Source organism: Mytilus californianus, unplaced genomic scaffold (assembly GCF_021869535.1).
Source record: "Mytilus californianus isolate M0D057914Y unplaced genomic scaffold, xbMytCali1.0.p SCAF_1, whole genome shotgun sequence".
In the NCBI taxonomy this organism is placed as follows: domain Eukaryota; kingdom Metazoa; phylum Mollusca; class Bivalvia; order Mytilida; family Mytilidae; genus Mytilus; species Mytilus californianus.
In genome coordinates, this window is record NW_026262581.1 from 123,775,055 (window position 1) to 123,794,448 (window position 19,394).

At 31.4% G+C, this 19,394-nt stretch overlaps 2 protein-coding genes across 3 annotated transcripts in view; one reads left to right on the forward strand and one right to left on the reverse strand.

Annotated features, from left to right (window-relative positions):
• Positions 1–66: 66 nt before the first annotated feature.
• Positions 67–6,685, forward strand: LOC127712336 (ribonucleoside-diphosphate reductase small chain-like). Its single transcript, XM_052218709.1, has 8 exons — positions 67–290; positions 1,067–1,123; positions 1,718–1,744; positions 2,267–2,542; positions 2,941–3,074; positions 3,728–3,956; positions 4,606–4,824; positions 6,071–6,685. The coding sequence occupies exons 1-8, from the start codon at positions 210–212 to the stop codon at positions 6,224–6,226; spliced, it is 1,179 nt and encodes a 392-aa protein (XP_052074669.1). The 5' UTR covers positions 67–209; the 3' UTR covers positions 6,227–6,685.
• A 7,180-nt stretch (positions 6,686–13,865) lies between these two features.
• LOC127712609 (probable E3 ubiquitin-protein ligase RNF144A) overlaps positions 13,866–19,394 on the reverse strand; it is a 29,401-nt gene continuing 23,872 nt past the window's right edge. For both annotated transcript variants that reach the window (XM_052219155.1, XM_052219161.1), the window contains exon 9: positions 13,866–18,690. In XM_052219155.1, coding sequence (XP_052075115.1) covers positions 18,550–18,690 — 141 coding nt within the window. In that variant the 3' untranslated portion in view covers positions 13,866–18,549. The remainder of the gene's footprint in view (positions 18,691–19,394) is intronic.

A 19,394-nucleotide genomic window follows, 5' to 3' on the forward strand; every position in this document is an offset into this window, starting at 1 on the left:
CCCCTTTTCCTCACTTGGTTTGCCCAGGTATGATTTCATTGGCTTAACTAAAAGTTAGCGCCAGATTATGAAGCATTTTCGCGGAATATATAAATTCATTGTTTGACTGAAAACTGAGTTGAACGAACGGTCGATTTAAAAAAGAAAAAAGTCTTAACATATTTACAAGTTTTATTAATTTTAGAAGAATTATTTTATATTTGAAGAAAATGACGTCCGTTCAGTCACCAAGAAAAATACAGGAACTAAATTCAAGAATGAAACAAACAAAAATAAACGACGAAAATGAGGTAAGTTCTCTGTGTGGATTTTTTCCAGTTTAATATTGCAATTTTCTTGAGGTTGAATGGGACATATAGTTGGAACCCCCCCCCCCCTTTATAAATGGCTGGATCCGCCCCTGTGCTCATCATTTAACTAATATTCGCTTGTTCTGTCCATTTTGGCGCCGTCCGTGCTCGTGTTCTGCATGCGTATGACTATGAATAAAGTTCACTGAAGCGTATCGGGATATTTCAGCATAATTTTCATAGCACCAGTTATGTAACAATAGTGAAGGCCACGAATTAAAACTTTTCCAGTTGCACAAACTTGTCTGTATTTGTAGTATATCTCGCGGTGTACACTTTTTTTTTAGCTTCCTCAGTGTGAATAGGAACACCTTTTATAATATTAATATTTCAACAAACTAACAACACAAGAATGTATGTTATTTTTTCATCTTTACATGTATGGGTGTTGTGAGTGTTTCTTCAAATAGTATTCATGGATTAAATCATGTTGAGAAGTTTCTCATTTATAATGGATATTATAACCCCGCCAAATCGGGTATTAATTTTCATTGATAAAAACTTTAATTTTGTATTTCATGACAATGAATTCTATGGAACAAACCTTTTAAAAGATTTGTAGAGGCATGTAAATTGTAGTTGATGATATAATTTTTGTTGGGTATTGTATCCATTTTCAGGGACCTTCCCAAATCTGGTTATGATGAATCTTCAGTTGCTTTTTTTCACAATAAGACTAAATAAGTAAAGTTAAATGTTAGTATTTAACATTTCAGGTTCCAGTAAATCATTCAATCAGAAAAGTCAAAGTACTTGGAGACAGTCAAAAACAGGTATTTGAGATAACAAATATTTTGTCTAAAAAATTTTTTGGGTTTTGCGGCTTATTTGCCATAATTTGGACATGGTTCTACAGCAAGACAAGTCCTTGTCATGTTTAATTCAAATTTGATGTTTTTACATTAATGACCATGAAAGGAAAACGGTATAGTTTTCTCTACCTTATTATATATGGCTATAGCAAAAGTATACAAGTTGATACATTTTTCAGAAATATGATGAGCGTTTTATTTTATTATGTTATGATGACACACCTGCAAGATTTATAATTCCTGGATTGTATTTTTATATTGTAGTCTTCACGATAAACTTTTAATCTACATGTACAGGCCCAAAGTATAATTTTACGAAAATTTTAGTGGATTCTATTGGCCTGTAGAGATGATTTTTACAAGCCTGGGCTGGTGGGCCTGTGGTTTAGCATGAAGACTGAATATTGGCAGTTAATCAATATTAGATATACTCATAGTGACATTTGAATCTAGAAAAAAAGGAAATAGTTTGCATACAATACTTTGTCTAGAGCTTTTACTTTGTAATGTTCTGAAATTACCAAAGTTGACTTGATGTATGTTTTTCTTTTTCAGAATATAATCAATGTTCAACAAAATGAGGTAAGAATCCTTTCATTTCTAGTGCCTTGTGTGCAAGTTTATGGCAAAATTCTTCCATAGTCAATAATGGATCTCCGTACCTTATCAAAATTGTAAGAACAAATCTACCAAAATTTAAAAAGGTATTATTTTGATGCTCTTAAGATTTCATGGCAAAGACATATTTTCTGTTGAAGTCCTATAATTGTAGTTTCTATACCCTGAAAAAATTATAGGGGTGTATTATGTTTACTGAACTGCATTTGTTCATTCTGTTAAAATAAGATGTGGTATGATTGCCAATAAGACCACTTTCCACCAAACTATAAAAATCGTTAAGTTAATGTGTTCATTCAGAAGTGAACATTATAAATATGTCATTTTTCAATGACCATGCACATGATAATCTGCAGCTGGGTAGTAACATGGCAACACATTCTTGTTTTAACATTTTTTCACTGCTGGGAAGATATCAAGATACCAATTTATTTAAACAGTTAAGTTTTGGTCTTTCAGAATCTTATTTTATTGTTTTAATTTAAGGTTATAAAGCCTACAAAGCCATTGATCATGAAGAAAACTGAGGAAGAAGAGCCATTGTTGAAGGATAATCCAAGACGATTTGTTGTCTTCCCCATTGAGTATCATGACATTTGGAAAATGTACAAGAAAGCAGAAGCCTCCTTCTGGACAGCTGAAGAAGTTGATTTATCTAAAGATCTGATTCACTGGGAAAGTCTGAAAGATGAGGAGAAACATTTTATTTCACATATCCTGGCTTTCTTTGCAGCTAGTGATGGCATTGTGAATGAAAACTTGGTATGTTTTTGTTAAAAGTGAAGTCTTGTTACAAGTTCGACTGGAAAATTTTTATAGTTGTTTACCTCTAAGTGGTGATATACATGATTTTTATATAATTTATACCAACGGTTTATATTAGCAGTGTCTTGGATGATTTGAATTAAAAAAGTGCTTGTCAACATTAAAATTATGGAAAATTCCATACATTTCTGTAGGATTATTGTGAAAAACTTTATAAAAAAATGTATTGTAGTGTTTTGCATCTTTGAAAGAAATATATGGGAGACATTGGAATGCTGTTGTCTTTAATTTAATTTAGAAAGTCACGTTATTGAAAGAGAACAACTATTTATTAGTCCTTATATATTGTATCATTTTGAGTGCAACAAATTTATAAAGTTTTTTTTATTTTTCAGGTGGAACGATTCAGTAAGGAAGTTCAAGCTACAGAAGCAAGGTGTTTCTATGGTTTCCAGATAGCAATGGAGAACATTCATTCTGAAATGTACAGCTTGTTAATTGATACATACATAAAGGATCCAAAAGAGAGGTACAAATTGTTTCATTTTAATTTGTAATTTTTTAACTGTACTATCAATCCATATGGATAAAAATGTAACAGCTGTTGTGGGATAATGGGAGTCAAAAATGTTAACCACAATGGATAGCTTTGAAAGGTTTAACTTTCACAAAGTAATGTTTCATCTATGCTTGTTTTTACAGCTCTTTTCATAATGCTAGCAAGACAATGGTTTGTTTGACTTGCTTGCTTTGTGTGTATAAATGTTTGCTCAAGCATTGTAATTAAGATTGACATCTGCAAACAATATAAGGGCGGAGTTAAACCTGTGTATAGGTAAAGATTACTTGACAATGTCCAATCAAATTTAAATTTAATGTATACAAGTTTAAATCCACCTTTTTATGTTTTCAGATGTCAATCTTAATTACAATGCTTGAGCAAACATTGATACAAACAAAGCAAGCAAGCCAAACAAATCTTTGTCTTGCTAGCATTATGAAAAGAGCTGTAAATTTCAGAACTTAAATAGGTATATCACCAACTATTACAATGTAACTTGTTTATGGGAGCTTAGGGTTTTTAAATATCAGATCTTTTTTAACTTCTACTTAAAAAATATGTTTCTTAACATTATTTTATTTTTAAAATTTATGGATGGTGTATGTTGTATTAATTTGTAGGGATTACCTATTCAATGCCATAGAGACACTACCATGTGTGAAAAAGAAGGCAGACTGGGCCATAAAATGGATAAATGAACAAAATGCATCATATGCAGAAAGAGTTGTTGCCTTTGCAGCTGTTGAAGGGATATTTTTCTCTGGTAGTTTTGCAGCAATATTCTGGTTGAAAAAGAGAGGAATTATGCCTGGTCTCACATTTAGCAATGAGCTCATCAGCAGAGATGAGGTAAGAATAGATTAGAATATTTCCACACATAAACTTCACATTGGAAGCTAAAAATTACTTGTTCTTGCGTTAAAACTCCTAAAAATCGTAATGAAACAGGTGCAGCAAGGCCAAAAAAAATAGTGCTTCCTGTCTTATGGTCTAAGACTATCATTAGTTTAATGCCTTTCCAAACAATTGTTATACCCCATCTTTCTAAAGCAGTCAGTATATGGAATTTCGTGTCCGAAACTGCTACATGCTTGAAACTTCCACAGAATTTTACCTACATGATGTATTTTGGCACCTATTTTTTTTTATTTGAACGATTTCCTACATGTATCTTTACCACAAGAAATACAGATAAGAAATCACAAATGTACCATTGTGCATGCACTAATTACTGGATGCATATAGAGATCAGACATGTATTTATAGATTGTCTATATTTTTTTTTTTTTACTAAAGGCAGAGAACCGTCATTATTAGGCCTCGTAGACATTTAGATTTTGTTTGTTTGTTTTTTTTGCATTTTTGTCTGGTATTTTTCCTTTGACCATCCTTTGAAAGAATTTCTGTCCTTGAAATATATTTATGCTTGTTGCAGGTGGAGACATTAATAGAAAACCTTCACATAAAATTATTTGATCAAACTTTTTTTCTCTCATAGGGACTTCACTGTGATTTTGCCTGCCTCATGTACAATCATCTGGTAAACAAACTGCCACAGTCTAGAATTTACGAGATAATTAAGGATGCTGTACAGATAGAACAGGAATTCCTCACAGAAGCCTTGCCATGTAACCTCATTGGAATGAATTGTAATCTGATGAAACAGTATATTGAATTTGTAGCTGATCGACTTCTTCTTGAACTGCATTGTGAAAAGGTATGTTATAAATCTAAACATCTTCCTAGTTTTCTTCAGGCTAAACCAGTTTGCTTATAACTATTAAACTGATCATCAACCAGCAGAAGCTCTATTTCCTTTCAATGAGAATGATTTTCATGCCAAATGGCTTGTTCGTGAATACTGATTGGCTTGAATGTTTATTGAAACAATGTTAAGAAGACTAAAACAGAAAATTCTTGATTCTTTTGTGTCTGCAAAAAGAACTACAGAATCGAAAGTGAGAAATACTTTTAAACAACAGACCACTTTCGAGTAATGTCCTTCACATGAAAAGTTTGTCAATTATGGGTGCCTTTATGATGTCATTTACCAATAGAGGGGCCTGTCTATCCCTGCACTATTAAAGTTAATCAAGCGTCTTCGTGATTGTCATTATACGGGATAAACTAGAAATAATGTTTGTTCCATAGGAACTTAATCACAATTTCCTAATGACAGCAGTGCTGATTATCAATTACAAAAATTTAATTTGCCGAATAATTCGTACTAAAACCAAAGTTTTTGATGGAAATGCAATGAACGCAAGATTAATGTGGCCATCGTAGAGTGGAATATAACGAGTGAATTATTCCGGTTACTTCGTAAGTATATCCAACAACAACTGGTCTGTTGGTATATTTCCGTGAACACAAAAAATGACCGTAAAGTGTCAGTGATTTCATCGATCACATGCCAAGATACAATTTCCATTCCATATCTTAATTCAATTAACGAGTAATTGGAAGATTGGCGGTAATGCAGATGAAAACTTTGAACTGCGTTGTTGTTATTCCTGTCAATTTAATACTTCCTTGATATTATCAAGTCCATGCATTGTAAATTGTTTATTTTAAACTTTTTATAATTTGGATATACGTTTTAGTATGTTATAAATCAAATATGAGAATTTGAGTCAAATTGGTGAACATGAATTTGACAGCTTAATGCCTGTTTAAACACACTGTGTATTGTTGGGGGAAAAAAACTAAGTATTTAATTTTGGAATGATGCAATATTCATTTACTATGCGACACCATACATATAATAGAACAAATTTGTTCCTTTTTCATATCTTACTAGTGTTTTCCTTGAAAGGTAATGGTAAATTATTTTTTATTCCTATAACATTACCATCCTTTCAGTCGCTATCCCATCATTGAAAAAAATTCTGGATAAGAAACTACCTTACTATATTTTCCTGTGTCATATTACATGTTTTAATATTGGCTTATGTTTATTTCAGATATATAATGTAGAAAATCCATTTGACTTTATGGAACAGATTTCACTTGAAGGAAAAACAAACTTTTTTGAAAAGAGAGTAGGAGAATATCAAAAGATGGGTGTCATGTCGGGAGGAGGCGATACTCATTCGTTTACATTGGATGCAGATTTTTAAATGCTTTCATTAGATCTCATATTGTTGTTCAAATCTTTTATCAGGTCTCCATTTAAAGTGATTTTAGAAAGTGACAAGATGAAAAATACTCTTATCCAAATGATGTTTTTTTTTATATATAATATTTAGCAAAACATGATTTATCAAAGTTCAGTTTATATTTAAACTTTTGTATCTTTTAAACATTTTGTTTCATTATTTTTTTTAATTTTAAAATCAAGTTCATGCCATTTTATTTTTTTGTTCTGATTTTAAACATTTTAATTTGATAAAGAGATTTAAAACATGCCTCCAAGTTTTAAAGTGCAATCATTTTAGGTAGTGCAAAACATCAAATAATTTAAGGTTTTAGTATGAATGTAGTGATCGATAGATACAAATATGAATGTGTATGTGTGCCATATTGTCTTTTATAAATATTGTTTTATTTAATTTTGTAATAAATTATTATGTATTAAATGGCAATTGTTCCTATTTTACTACAAAAGTGGAATGTTGGGTCTTTGCCACCAGCAGGTAAAATGACTAAAAGGAAACGTAAGCTTTCATATATGATACAGAAAACAAACAGACATTTTAAAGGTCAACATAAGTCTTCAACAATAGACTGGTGTCTTATATTATGGAAGCTGTAAATTGTCGAGTAAAAAAATTCAACAAATAAAGGATCTGTTGTCCCAAATAACAAAAACATTGATATTACAGACTGCTGATGAAGTTTCTGATTAAACGATATGGGTTATACCAGATGTGGGAAATACATCATTGAGATGGCAACATAAGTCTTACAATGTAGAACCTCAAAATTGTCCTGATTATGATGAATGGGATCAACTATATAAGGTCATCAACAATATTCTTCAATTAATAGAACCATTTCGATATGACGGAACCAAATAAAAATAGTTGCTAGACTGAAATTTTGTCCCTCTATTCCATTATATAAAAACAAGGTATCTAGCATATTTGAGGAATGATAGTCAAAACTTGTAGTTGGATTCTGTAATTTTAAATTCTGCATCAAATTTATATCTACAAATAGTGAATGACACACCCATCTTTGTTGTCAGAATCATTCATAGCAGGCATTCCAAAGTAGTCTGAACGATAAAAACAACTGAATAAAGAACCATGAAAATGAGGGCAAGGTCATATGAACCCTGCCAGACAGACCTGTTCACCTAACAATCATTCCATACTACAAATATACATTACCTTTAGCTTATACATATATATTAGATAAACTGACAAAACCACGAAAACTTAACATGGACCAATGAACCATACCAATTGCTAAAATGTTTTACCAAATTGGTGGTTTGGATTCACCTCTTCAACCTTATCAACCGAGGAAGAAAATAGCTCGTGGCTTTTCTGAAAAGTTAGTATGAAGCAAGTGCAGGGAAATATCTTTTGAATATGCACAAAAATGGACTTCAATTTTACCCTTTGATGCCATGGAAGCTGTGTGACTGCAAAAAAATTAATTCAGTTATCCATGTTTGTAAATTGTAGTAACCTGAATGATGCAGCAAATCTGTGATGTAGTGTCTCTAACAGGATTGTAATTTTAAAATGTAGTAAATTTGCAGCAGGACATGAACTAAAAACACATAACTACAGAGTATAATGTGTCAGTAAATTAAGGACTGTTCCTGTTAAAAGCGGCTATCATTTCTTTTGCCTCGCCTACAATAGAAGTAGGCATTACATTTTCTAATCGGGGCATCTGTTTGTCTTTCTGTCCCATAAATGATTAAAGTCTTAGTTTAAGGTAGTTTCCCTTGAAGGTTTTGGTTACATAGACTTGAAACTTAGTACAGTAAGTACTCATTTATTAAAACAAGATTAATATGGTGTGAACTTTCTATAACATATGCCAAATTAAGAGTATTCACCATAAATTTGTTGTTCATTGAACGTAGAAATGTGATAATGACAGTAGGGCATATTCTTTGGATGCATACACTGGTTTATTCCTATTCATTTACTGGTAGAACCCAGGGATGCTGAAAGATTTAGTTTGCTGTGGCATGTATAATGGACCTCAGTATGAATATGGAAGTATCATATTCAAAATTGAAATTGAATATAATACTTCCATGGTATGGACTTATAAATATAAAAATAATGCAACTAAAAGCAATTATTCAGAAATTTTTATTAATCATTTATACATTCATGTTGGTTTATGAAATTTTTATCACTTTCAATCCTCTTTGTTCGGTGGACCAGATATAGAAGTGCAGCCAATCCTCTTCAAATTGCATTAGTATTCCAATTTCCATTTCAAATAGTTGATTTTTGGTTCAATGCACCTTTAATTTCCTGAAGTTAATGGAACTTACCTAAATTTTGAAATCACTTTCAAACAGGCTCACTCTAAAAGTATTGGAAATAAAAGAACAGAGTTCCAATGTCATCTGTGTCGCACATATTTTATCTGTTCTGTCAAAGGGCAATAACTAAAAAATTTTGTTTGTTCTTTAAAACTTTTTTAACTTATCTTACTAGAGAGTTGAAGACTTGAGAGCAATTTCCAATATATTTAATATTTTCAAGGGAAACTCATTAAAAATATTTGATCGGCACTTATTTTCAAAATTGTCCAAGGCATTGCTGCTTTATACCTTTGAATTTGATAAAAATCTGGCAAAAATTGTACATGTGAGAGCACAGCACTACAATGCAAATTTCCATAAAATTTATATTTCTAAGGAGCATAACTCTTTTTAAAATAGTTGATCAGCACTGATTTTCAAACTTGTCCGAGACATTGCTGACATAAACCTACAATATAAGTTTCATAAAAATCTGGCAAGAATTGTACACATCATCTTCACTACCTAAGGGTTATGATCCAGTCCCCTCCGCTTCACCCTTGGCGGAATTAAGATGAAAATTCGGATCCACAAGATAATGATTTTCATTGGTTGCAGTTGTTACTGGCTGCATCCAATCAAAAAGCGCATTTAAGATGATCATGTGTTAATGGAGAAAATGTAAATAAACAATTGCCACATGCTGATTGTGCGACCCCCAAAACAAAGGACATATTAAGGGACAGTTTTAAAGTTCTTAATTAACTAATTGAAGTTCCTGGATATGCAAATGTTGGAATGTCCACTAATATTTCCAGTTCCTACTTCACGAAATTTGTAAACAGTAGACACAGCCATTTAACACCTCCACACCGAAGAGAGTTCTATGCTGCCATAGGTCAAGAATGATGTAGTCAGAATGGGCGTGACTTTTGTCTACCGGTAGATAGCACAGCATTGTAATCACAAATGTTGGCTTAATCTTGATCGTAACCCTTGGCTTGCGAAGGTGTGTACACATGAGAGAGCTAACGACGCAATTTTCCATATAATTAATGTTTCCAAGGGGCATAACTCTTTTGAAAATAGTTGGTCTGCACTGATTTTCAAACTTGTACGAGCATGGCCAATATAAACCTACAATATCAATATAAGTTTCATAAAAATTTGGCAAGAATTGTACACATGAAAGCGCTAACAATGCAATTTTCCTTATAATTAATGTTTCCAAGGTTATAACTCTTTTAAAAATGTAGATCGGCACTGATTTTCAAATTTGTCCGAGACATTGCTGACATAAATCTATGATATAAGTTTTATAAAAATCTTGCAAGAATTCTATGTGAGAGCGCTAACAAGACGGCTGGACGGACGAAAGGATGGGCGGACGTTCGGTATATCTATGTCCCCCGCAAGTCGTTTTGCGGGGGACAACAAATTAGACAAAAACCTATTCTTTGAGTAGAGGCCATAGTATTAAATGTGCACTATTCAATTCAGGTAAACGGTAAAAGATCATTAAAGTAATACTTAAAAATTCCTTCTTCCATATATCTTGGATATGTATGATGACATGTTTTGAAGCTAAGTAATTTTTATGTATGTGGTAATATCTACTTGATACTATATGAGATAAAATTTGCTTTAATTTAACGAACGATTGAAAGCCCTTTTAGATACGGCTTCTAAGCCTGAATACCGGTAATCACAATTTTCATCCAATGGAATCCTTCCAAGTTCTGTGTCAACAAATAATACTCTATTATTTCATCTTTATTTCATGGTCCTCTGATTTCAAACAGCACAAATGATGATGCTAAATCAATTCTTTAAAACAGTAACATATCATGGCAGAGGTATTTTTTAAGTTTACAAATCATAATGGTGTTCCTCACTTTGAGATCCTGTTAACAAGGATACCGATAATTTGTTTTGAACAGGATTTTTCAGATTTTTTTCTATAATTTCACTAATATGATGTATTTTCAACAATAGTGGTCATTTTGATTTACCACTAGGCCAAAGGGATAATAGCGGCAAGTTGAATAGTGGTTTCAGGGGTGAGGACTTTAATCAAAGTGCTGGATAGCACCTGTGGAAAGTTTGCAACGGTAGATGTGTATTATTTCAAATAGGTTGTAGATGTGTATTAATTCAAATAAGTATTTAATCACAGGTTTGATGTTTTTTTCACTAAATCATTGTTTCGTCAGCAATTATCAAAAATCACTTTTTTTTCATATGTCTGTCATGTAAAATTTTGATATTTTCTATTGCAACCTTAAACTGTAGATTTAAAATAATCCAGTATACAGAAAGCTCTGTTAATTTCTTTATGTGCCCATCCCATGTCAAGGGCCTGTGATTTTAGTATTTTTTATTGATTCAGGTCCTTCTTTTAGTAAATACTAATTAAGCCATTAGTTTTCTTGTTTGTATTGTTCCACATTTTTCATATCAGGGCCTTTTATAGCTTAGGGAGTTACCATTTGATTTTTATGGGGGGGCTAGGATGAAATTTGAAAAAAATAGGCAGGACAGGAGTTTTGAGTAAAGAAAAAAGGCAGGATGAGATTATTTGCAAAAAAAAAAAGGCAGGATGACAATTTATGTAAAAAAAAAAAGTCGGGATAAACTAAAAAAAAAAAGGCAGGACCGAATAGAGTGAAAAATAAAAAGGCAGGACCGAATAGAGGGAAAAATAAATAGGCAGGACAACATTTTTCATCCTAGCCCCCCCATAAAAATAAAATGGTAGCTCCCTTACTATATGGTGTGAGTTTTTCTCATTGTTGACGTCCGTATGGTGACCTATAATTAATTATATATCTTCCTCCTTTGAACTCTTTTGGATAGCTGGTTCATTTGCAAAAAATACCACATCTCCTATTTTAAATATTAAAGACAGCAAACTTAAATCAATACAACTGTAATGAAAGTGATTTTATATGAAAGGCTTTAACCAACAATGGCAATATGTAGACAGGAATAAAAAGTTAATATACACTAGATTCATAGAGGTACTTATAACCATGTAATACATTTTAGTTGCTGCTGTGAAATTCAGCATTGAGGCAATGACATTTTGAGATTTTTGGTTTTCAGCCATTCATTTGATATAATCATTGCCTCTGTGTTGAGTTGACACATTGTTAATTATAGGTAAATCTTAAAGAATCATACTGACCAAGGAACAAAGTGTGAGGTTCATAAGTGTTAATTCTGAAATTGAATGTCAAGGTCAGTATGATGAATTAAAGTGCTACAGTTCAAAACGTCTGCACAAAAAACACAAACCATACACCGTTTAACTATCATAGGGGTCAAATGAGAAAGGTCAGAATGATCTGACTTTGGTATATGATACACCCCAAGCAGAAATGCAACAGTGAAACTGCATACCATGCAGTTACTCCCTAGGTTTACCAAAATGTTAAGGTACATGTACAAAAGGTATGACCAAGACACGAATTGTACAAGGTTTTACTTTCATAGGTATCAAATGACAAAGTCAGGGTCGAAGTGATCTGACTTTGGGATATGACACGTCCAAAGACCATGATGCAATTGCCTACTGAGTTTGATAACCCGAAGTTTAAAGCACAAACTTCATGAAACGGCCACAAATTGGATAAGGTCAACTATCATAATCATTTCTATGATTTAACCTTTTCTTTGAGTACTTAGAGAACATTTAAGTATTGTGTTTTATTCATGCCATCATCTGTTTTATTTGTATGCAATGTCATTGGCATAGATATATAAAAAATTATTTGCTATACATATTTATAACGTGATAAATAAACAAACAAACAATAACCAAAGTTATGCATGGTTTTTAAGCATTAAGAAAGTCATTTTTCTAGAAAACTTAAGACTCATTGTTTAAAACACTTTAAAATATATAAGTTAAAGCCAAGGATTTGTATAGTAAGATCTTACTATACAAATCCTTGGTAAAGCACTGTCTATATTACATGGACAAATGTTTTTTAATAAGTTCTACAGAACTTGTCTTGGCACACTGGGTTATTCTAAGAAGTAGAAGCTGATTTGGCTGCTTTTAATACAATTGACTCTGTACTAAAGTAATCCTTATCCTTGAAACAGTTTGTGTAGTTGTTAATCTTAACACTTATGGGGCTGTGAACTATCGTTGAGTCAATGTTTTTCTGCTGTCAGTTTGGATCCACTTGAGCATGCTGAAGGTCCTTATATCCGCATTGGAATGTGAAAGAGCTAGTATTTGTTTGCTGAATTGAAAATTTATAAATGGTTTTTGGCATCAAAACCTTCTGATCAATGTTTTGACAAAAACAATGCACTTTTCTTTCAAATCCGATATTTTAATACCTTTACTCATCCTTGCCATACGTGTGACATAGACAGAAGCAATATGATTATCAAGTATTTAATATCCTGTCACCTGTTTATTGTTCAATCAAACTATTATCACTTGTTAATTACCCGCTGGCCTGGTCAAAATGTACACATGTTGCGTAATCAATAATGTCAGTAATACCAGATACTTTCGATACACTCAGGCTTTTACGTCTTTAATAACATTTGTAAATATCGTAGTAAAAAATGGCGCCTGAAAATGTTCATTCATGAAATATTTTATACACGGGATTTTTTTTCTCTTCAACTGGAGGACGGGAGGAGACCCCTGAAACCGGGATTATTGTACTCCCATCGGGAGGTGGTAACATAAACATAGAAAATGAATGACAGTTCAAAGTATGCATAATCTATGAAGGTCAAACCTAATACCATTAACAAACGTAAAAATTGAAAAGATTACAATATTCTTAACAATAAGAATACTTTTATTTCATGAATAAATGGAAAAAAAACAACACCCACCTCGAAATAAATATCAGGCCCTCTAAATTTTCTATGAATTAAACGTAGAAACTGCTGTCTCATGTAGATTTGTATTGATTTTATCTTCCGAGCAGGGCAGATCCGCGAAGTAGTGTTAGTGATAACCATTTTCAAAATGAAGTTGAATTCATTTGAATTGTAGGTGAGCATTCAGTCCATTTTTATTCAGGCTGTTAGCTTATCAAAAAAGTAGTAACTCAAAATTTCAAAAGCATCTTCCTAGAATTAGTATTCAAACACTAGTACTACATTATCTAGGAGTAGAACACCGGAAGTAAGTTAGTCTGTCCTACTTCTGGTTTGAGGCTGATGCCTTAGTAAAGTATATTGCTATAGCAAGCTATAGCAAACTTTCAAAAAATGTTAACGATAGATACCAAATGATAGCTTATTGGCCAGGTTAGCTAATGAAAGATAAATACACCAATAAGTGATTTAGCATAATTTTATGATGGAAAAGCACTGTTATAGTCATTGAATTAAAATAACAAGCCAAGAAAAGCACATAAATATACACAAACCTAACTTTGGTAAACAATATCACAGATACATTTCTACAATAACAAAATGAAAGGTCATAGAGAACAAAAAATCTGTTGAAAGCTGTCACAACAGATTTCAAATAACATATAAAAGAAATTAAAACATACAAATGTTTACTCTTGAGACATTATCATTCAACATAATTTCAACAATGAGATTGCACATATTCCCACATTACTTTTTCTGTAATTTAAAAACTGAATTTAATATATTAAATGCACAATAATATGTGTTTGCATGAGTTTTTGAACAGACCTACCAAATTTAATGAAAATGTTAGAAGAAAGTGAGAGATGGAAAAAATCCACGTCTTCAGACTTTATTTTGAAAATTTTCAACCATTTTTATAAAAGAAATTAACTATTATGTATCAGTTTAAATCAAGTGCTAAATCATACACATAAGATAACTCAGAAATTTCAAATATGTAGTCTTCAAAGAAAGTGTGTCTCCAGGGGGGTCTCTTACTATATGAAGGTAATCATAGATGTGCCATTTGAATTCGTTGCAATTTCACAAAGGTAAAATGTCAATGGGTCAGGATTTTTCATAGTTCGATTAGATTTTTGTATGAATGCTTTTTTTATTGTTTTAAATCAAATTTAGATGTTCAAGATGTTAAAAATTGTATAGGTGATAACTGAGAAATATATGAATGGGTTATGGGTTGTGATTTTCACAAGACTTCAATATATGACTGGGGACTCACAGTTTTTTAAATCCAATATCAGAACTGTGATACTCACCCAGTCACATTTTTCCCATTAATAAAAACCTCACAATAACTAGTGAATTTACAGTTTAAAAATTAAAAAAAAACTTTTAAGTAAGATCAAATATCAAAATCGCAGTCGACAACTTCATGCCCTCTAGTAGAAATTGTGCAAGTTTGTTTGAATTTTGTGAAGCAATTTAATTTTTAAGGAGTTACAGATAAGTGTGGTGTGGACGATGACAGAAGTCATCCCAATGTGTCACTACAGCTTTGCTTTCTTACGACACAATATTATTCCTGGAAAACAAATTGTAGCATGACAGTTGTATCAGTTATAACTATTCAATCATTTAAAATATAAAAATCCATTCAGGAAAAATATGGAATCATTAATCTAATACATCATTTGTAATCTATTCTGTTTTGAAAATAGAACAAACCATTTGAGACCCTAATCAGAAAAAAATTACCTAGTTTAATTTGTATTACCTAGCCTAACTTATAATTTGAACAAAGATGTTAACCGTACTGAAAATTATAAAGAAACTGTTTCTACTCATTCAGCCATATATCTGCTACAGTCCTAAACTGCTATATTTTTCATGTTGGTCTATCACAAATAATTTTGAAAGAAGACACCCTCAGGATGTTTGTGGCCTAGTTTGTGTTTTTTGTGTAAGTCACCAGTGGGCAGGCTTCAGAGGAGAAGATTTCTGAATACAAGACACATGATAAGAAGAAATCTTGTTGGTTCTTACAATTATTATAAATAAAAGGATATATAATGTAAATGTTCAGACAACAATTCTTTTTCAAATATTTGAGATATCTGTTTTTAAACATAATCCTGTGCATTTTTAAAATAACATAAAAAAGATAGCTACCATAACATCTATAAAGTGGAACACAGAAATGACATAACTGTTTTACATGACTTGAGCATTTTCAACCAAAAATTAAATACATATCTATAGGAATCGTTCATCCAATACATAATTTTTAGCATTCAAAAGTAAAATAATGTTTTACACATGTAAATCAAATCCTTCTCTACTATTTTTATAGATTATTAATGGTTTTAAAAAGAAGAGGGAGTTTTTTTGGTACAGTCTCATTGAAGGGCAATAGCACTGAATTGAGATGTAGCCCAGAAACTTCCTTGAAGACCATAGATAGAATAGAAAATTCAGAAACTTCCTTGAAGACCATAGATAGAATAGAAAATTCAGAAACTTCCTTGAAGACCATAGATAGAATTGAAAATTCAGAAACTTCCCTGAAGACCATAGATAGAATAGAAAATTCAGAAACTTCCTTGAAGACCATAGATAGAATAGAAAATTCAGAAACTTCCCTGAATACCATAGATAGAATAGAAAATTCAGAAACTTCCTTGAAGACCATAGACAGAATAGAAAATTCAGAAACTTCCCTGAAGAACATAGATAGAAACGAAAATTCAGAAACTTCCCTGAAGACCATAGATAGAATAGAAAATTCAGAAACTTCCTTGAAGACCATAGATAGAATAGAAAATTCAGAAACTTCCCTGAAGACCATAGATAGAAAAGAAATTCAGAAACTTCCTTGAAGACCATAGATAGAATAGAAAATTCAGAAACTTCCTTGAAGACCATAGATAGAATAGAAAATTCAGAAATATTTGTGAGCATTTATTATTGCGATTGTTGAACAATTGACAAAAATGTAATTGTTATTAAGGATATTTCAGAGAAAAAGTTTATACAAATAATGCCATCAAAATCAAAGTGGGAGTTTTTATCTTTGCGAAACCTTCTATACAGTTGCGAATTTTGCAATGATATAAACATCGCAAATATTTCTGAATTTACAATATCAACAATAAATTTGTTCAAACTCTATGAATTTCTTTCAAAATTTCAAAATTATTGAGTGTATAAATAAAATCAGCCTTTTTCTCTTACAGACTCTTTTATGTCATATTGGACAATGGACCAACATGAAATAAACAACTACTGTCAAGACACCTAAAGTATGAACCATATCTAGTCTTATTTCAATTAGTTCAGTGGTTTTTGAGGAGATTATCTTTGAAAAAAGTGTTTGGATAATGGATGACAAGTATAAAGCAAAAGCTAAAACTTGCCTTATGACAGATGAGCTAAAAAACAAGTAAAAGACCTTTCACAAAGGCGCAAAGCACTATTAAAGACAATGAAAGTATTATGTCAAAAAGATATCAGCAACATGAATATTGGAAGAAAGAATGTCAAACAGATTAAAACAAACTAAAATAAGACTAAGCTAAGCATGTATAGAGTGATGGTAGTATACCCCTTCCTTTAAAAGGCACAGCACATAAATATATCGATGATAAAAATACTATTTAAGCAGCCTGCTGAACCTTAATTCAAGAAAGCTAGTCATTTGGACATGATATTTTTAGAAAAGATACAGTAATATGGACATGATATTTTAAAGGAAAGATGTTGTTGGATATTGAGAGTCTCACAATTAATACATAGCCATAATTGATTACACTGTTGAGAGGCACATTAAAAATTAAACAGTTTTGCTACACTTAAAACTTTGCTAAAATACATTGCAAACAGATATATATGTATGTTCTGGCAAAATGAGTATTTGGACTGCACATGTAGGAGTATTTAATTGATTAATTAGTTAACTATCATATTGGTTGGCAATCAAATACACTTACATAAATAAAGTAATGGTTATATTCCTTATTCTATTTGGGCATGAAATCTTAAAATAGACCCTAAAGTTCCTTTTCTGTGTCAAAACTATTATTTATGGACTCATACAAATGTATCAGAAAATTAATTTATTCAATTGAAATAATACTTTTTAATGCATGTACAATTTTGACTACAAATTCTACACAAAAAAATGATGTAAAATTTCATTTAAAAATATCTGTAATAATCTGATATGTATAACATTATTCTGTTTTGAAATAGTTTGACAGCTACTAAGGCAAGTGGATTATATAATTATAGATATGGTCACTTAGTTTCAGCTTTACACGACCCAACAACAGTCTTTTAACAATGATTGCTCTCTTTTTTCCAAATTGTTCATCGCATTGCATTGCATTATCTATAGGAAATACCTACTCATACAGGATTTTAAACCCTAATTTTTTATGTACTCTTTCAATCTTTTTATTTTACCACTTATCAAAGAAAATCCTTTTTTTTTCTTCTTTCCTTTACTTCAATATAGTATCATTTTGATTACAAACCTTGGCTCTCTAAAACATGTTTAAGATGAAAGCAAAGTTAGATAGGAAAGTTTTGTATTTCCATCTTTAATAAAGAAGTGTGGGTGTATATTGGGAACAAGACCTACTCTGGTCACTCTTATCTAATTCTTAACAATGTATTTATTAACAGTAAACACAGACATTTATATACCATTAACATCCATTACAAAATTTTCTTATTATCTGTGACACAAATAAGAACCGTAAATGAATATCAGATCTATATAATTTTACAACTAATAATGGTTACTCCTGTTCAAATCATATGAAATGTGAAGAGTATTAGCACAATATGTAAACAGCATAAAATAATCTTTATATCAAAACAGTACATCACATAAAACTCCTTGACCAGCACAGAAAATATCAATGAATAATGATATCTTATAATGTTTCAATGTTGTGTTGTTACAGGGATAAGCCTGCAAGAATATCATCTGTTCCAACACATAACTGTAATTTCACCTATGATATTGCTTATTAGACAATGTTTATCACAGCTGTTTACAAATGCCTTGTTCCCTACTGTTGGGCTATAAATAATATATATATATGATATGGTTTTACTTTCATCTGTTCATATTCTTGATCAAGTTGGCAAAACTTCATCCTCTTCTTCACAACATTTACATACTTTACATTTACAACACAATATACATGGAGCTGCTAACAGAAGAAAAGGGGAGGCAACTAGCAATAAAACACCAAACCCAGCAAATATTCCTACGACCTGAAAAAAACAAATCATTGGTATTACTTTGTAAAATAATTGGTCAAATTACACATTTTTTGAAGTTAAAATTTTTAATGTATTTTCAAATATTGAAATTCAGAATTAATTGTGACGATTTTATTATTGTGACAGGCTATGTTATACAAGAATAAAAATTAACATCCTTTATTTGTATGCTGCATTTTTTAAAAATTGCAATAATTAATCTCACATTTGTGTCCATAATAATAAATTCATGCAATAATTTCTGAATTTTAAACAGTATGGAGTTTTGATAGAAACTACAGTCAAACCTGCCTTATCGGTCACCTCGTTTCAGCAGTCTCCTGCCTTTAACGATCACTTTCAGACCCTCCCAAATGTTTTCTCTATATAATCTAACTCGTTTCAGCAGTCACCTGTCTAACGTGGTCAGCGGTCACCTAATTTTCAAACGAAATCGTCATTTCAACTTTTAACAACGGTCGTTTTATTGTTTTTAACTACCAAAAATCTTTATGACGAAAAATATATGTTTTCAAAATCTAAGTCAAAATGAAAATCCAAACATGTTTGCAACCAAGGTCGCGCAATAGAAGGTGAAGTCGTTAATTCCCCTTGTATCACTCTTTTCAGTTTCCATTGAAAACCGTACCAAAGACTTATTTTTCACGAATATTAACATATTTCTAATTTTTCTTCAAATTAACAGTGTCAGAATC

What these genes read in the sequence shown, in the direction of transcription:
- LOC127712336 (XM_052218709.1), top strand. Translation starts at nt 210, where the DNA reads ATGACGTCCGTTCAGTCACCAAGAAAAATACAGGAACTAAATTCAAGA. An exon ending in AAATAAACGACGAAAATGAG is followed by an intron (nt 291 to 1,066) that starts GTAAGTTCTCTG and finishes TTAACATTTCAG; the next exon opens with GTTCCAGTAAATCATTCAAT. An exon ending in TCAATGTTCAACAAAATGAG is followed by an intron (nt 1,745 to 2,266) that starts GTAAGAATCCTT and finishes TTTTAATTTAAG; the next exon opens with GTTATAAAGCCTACAAAGCC.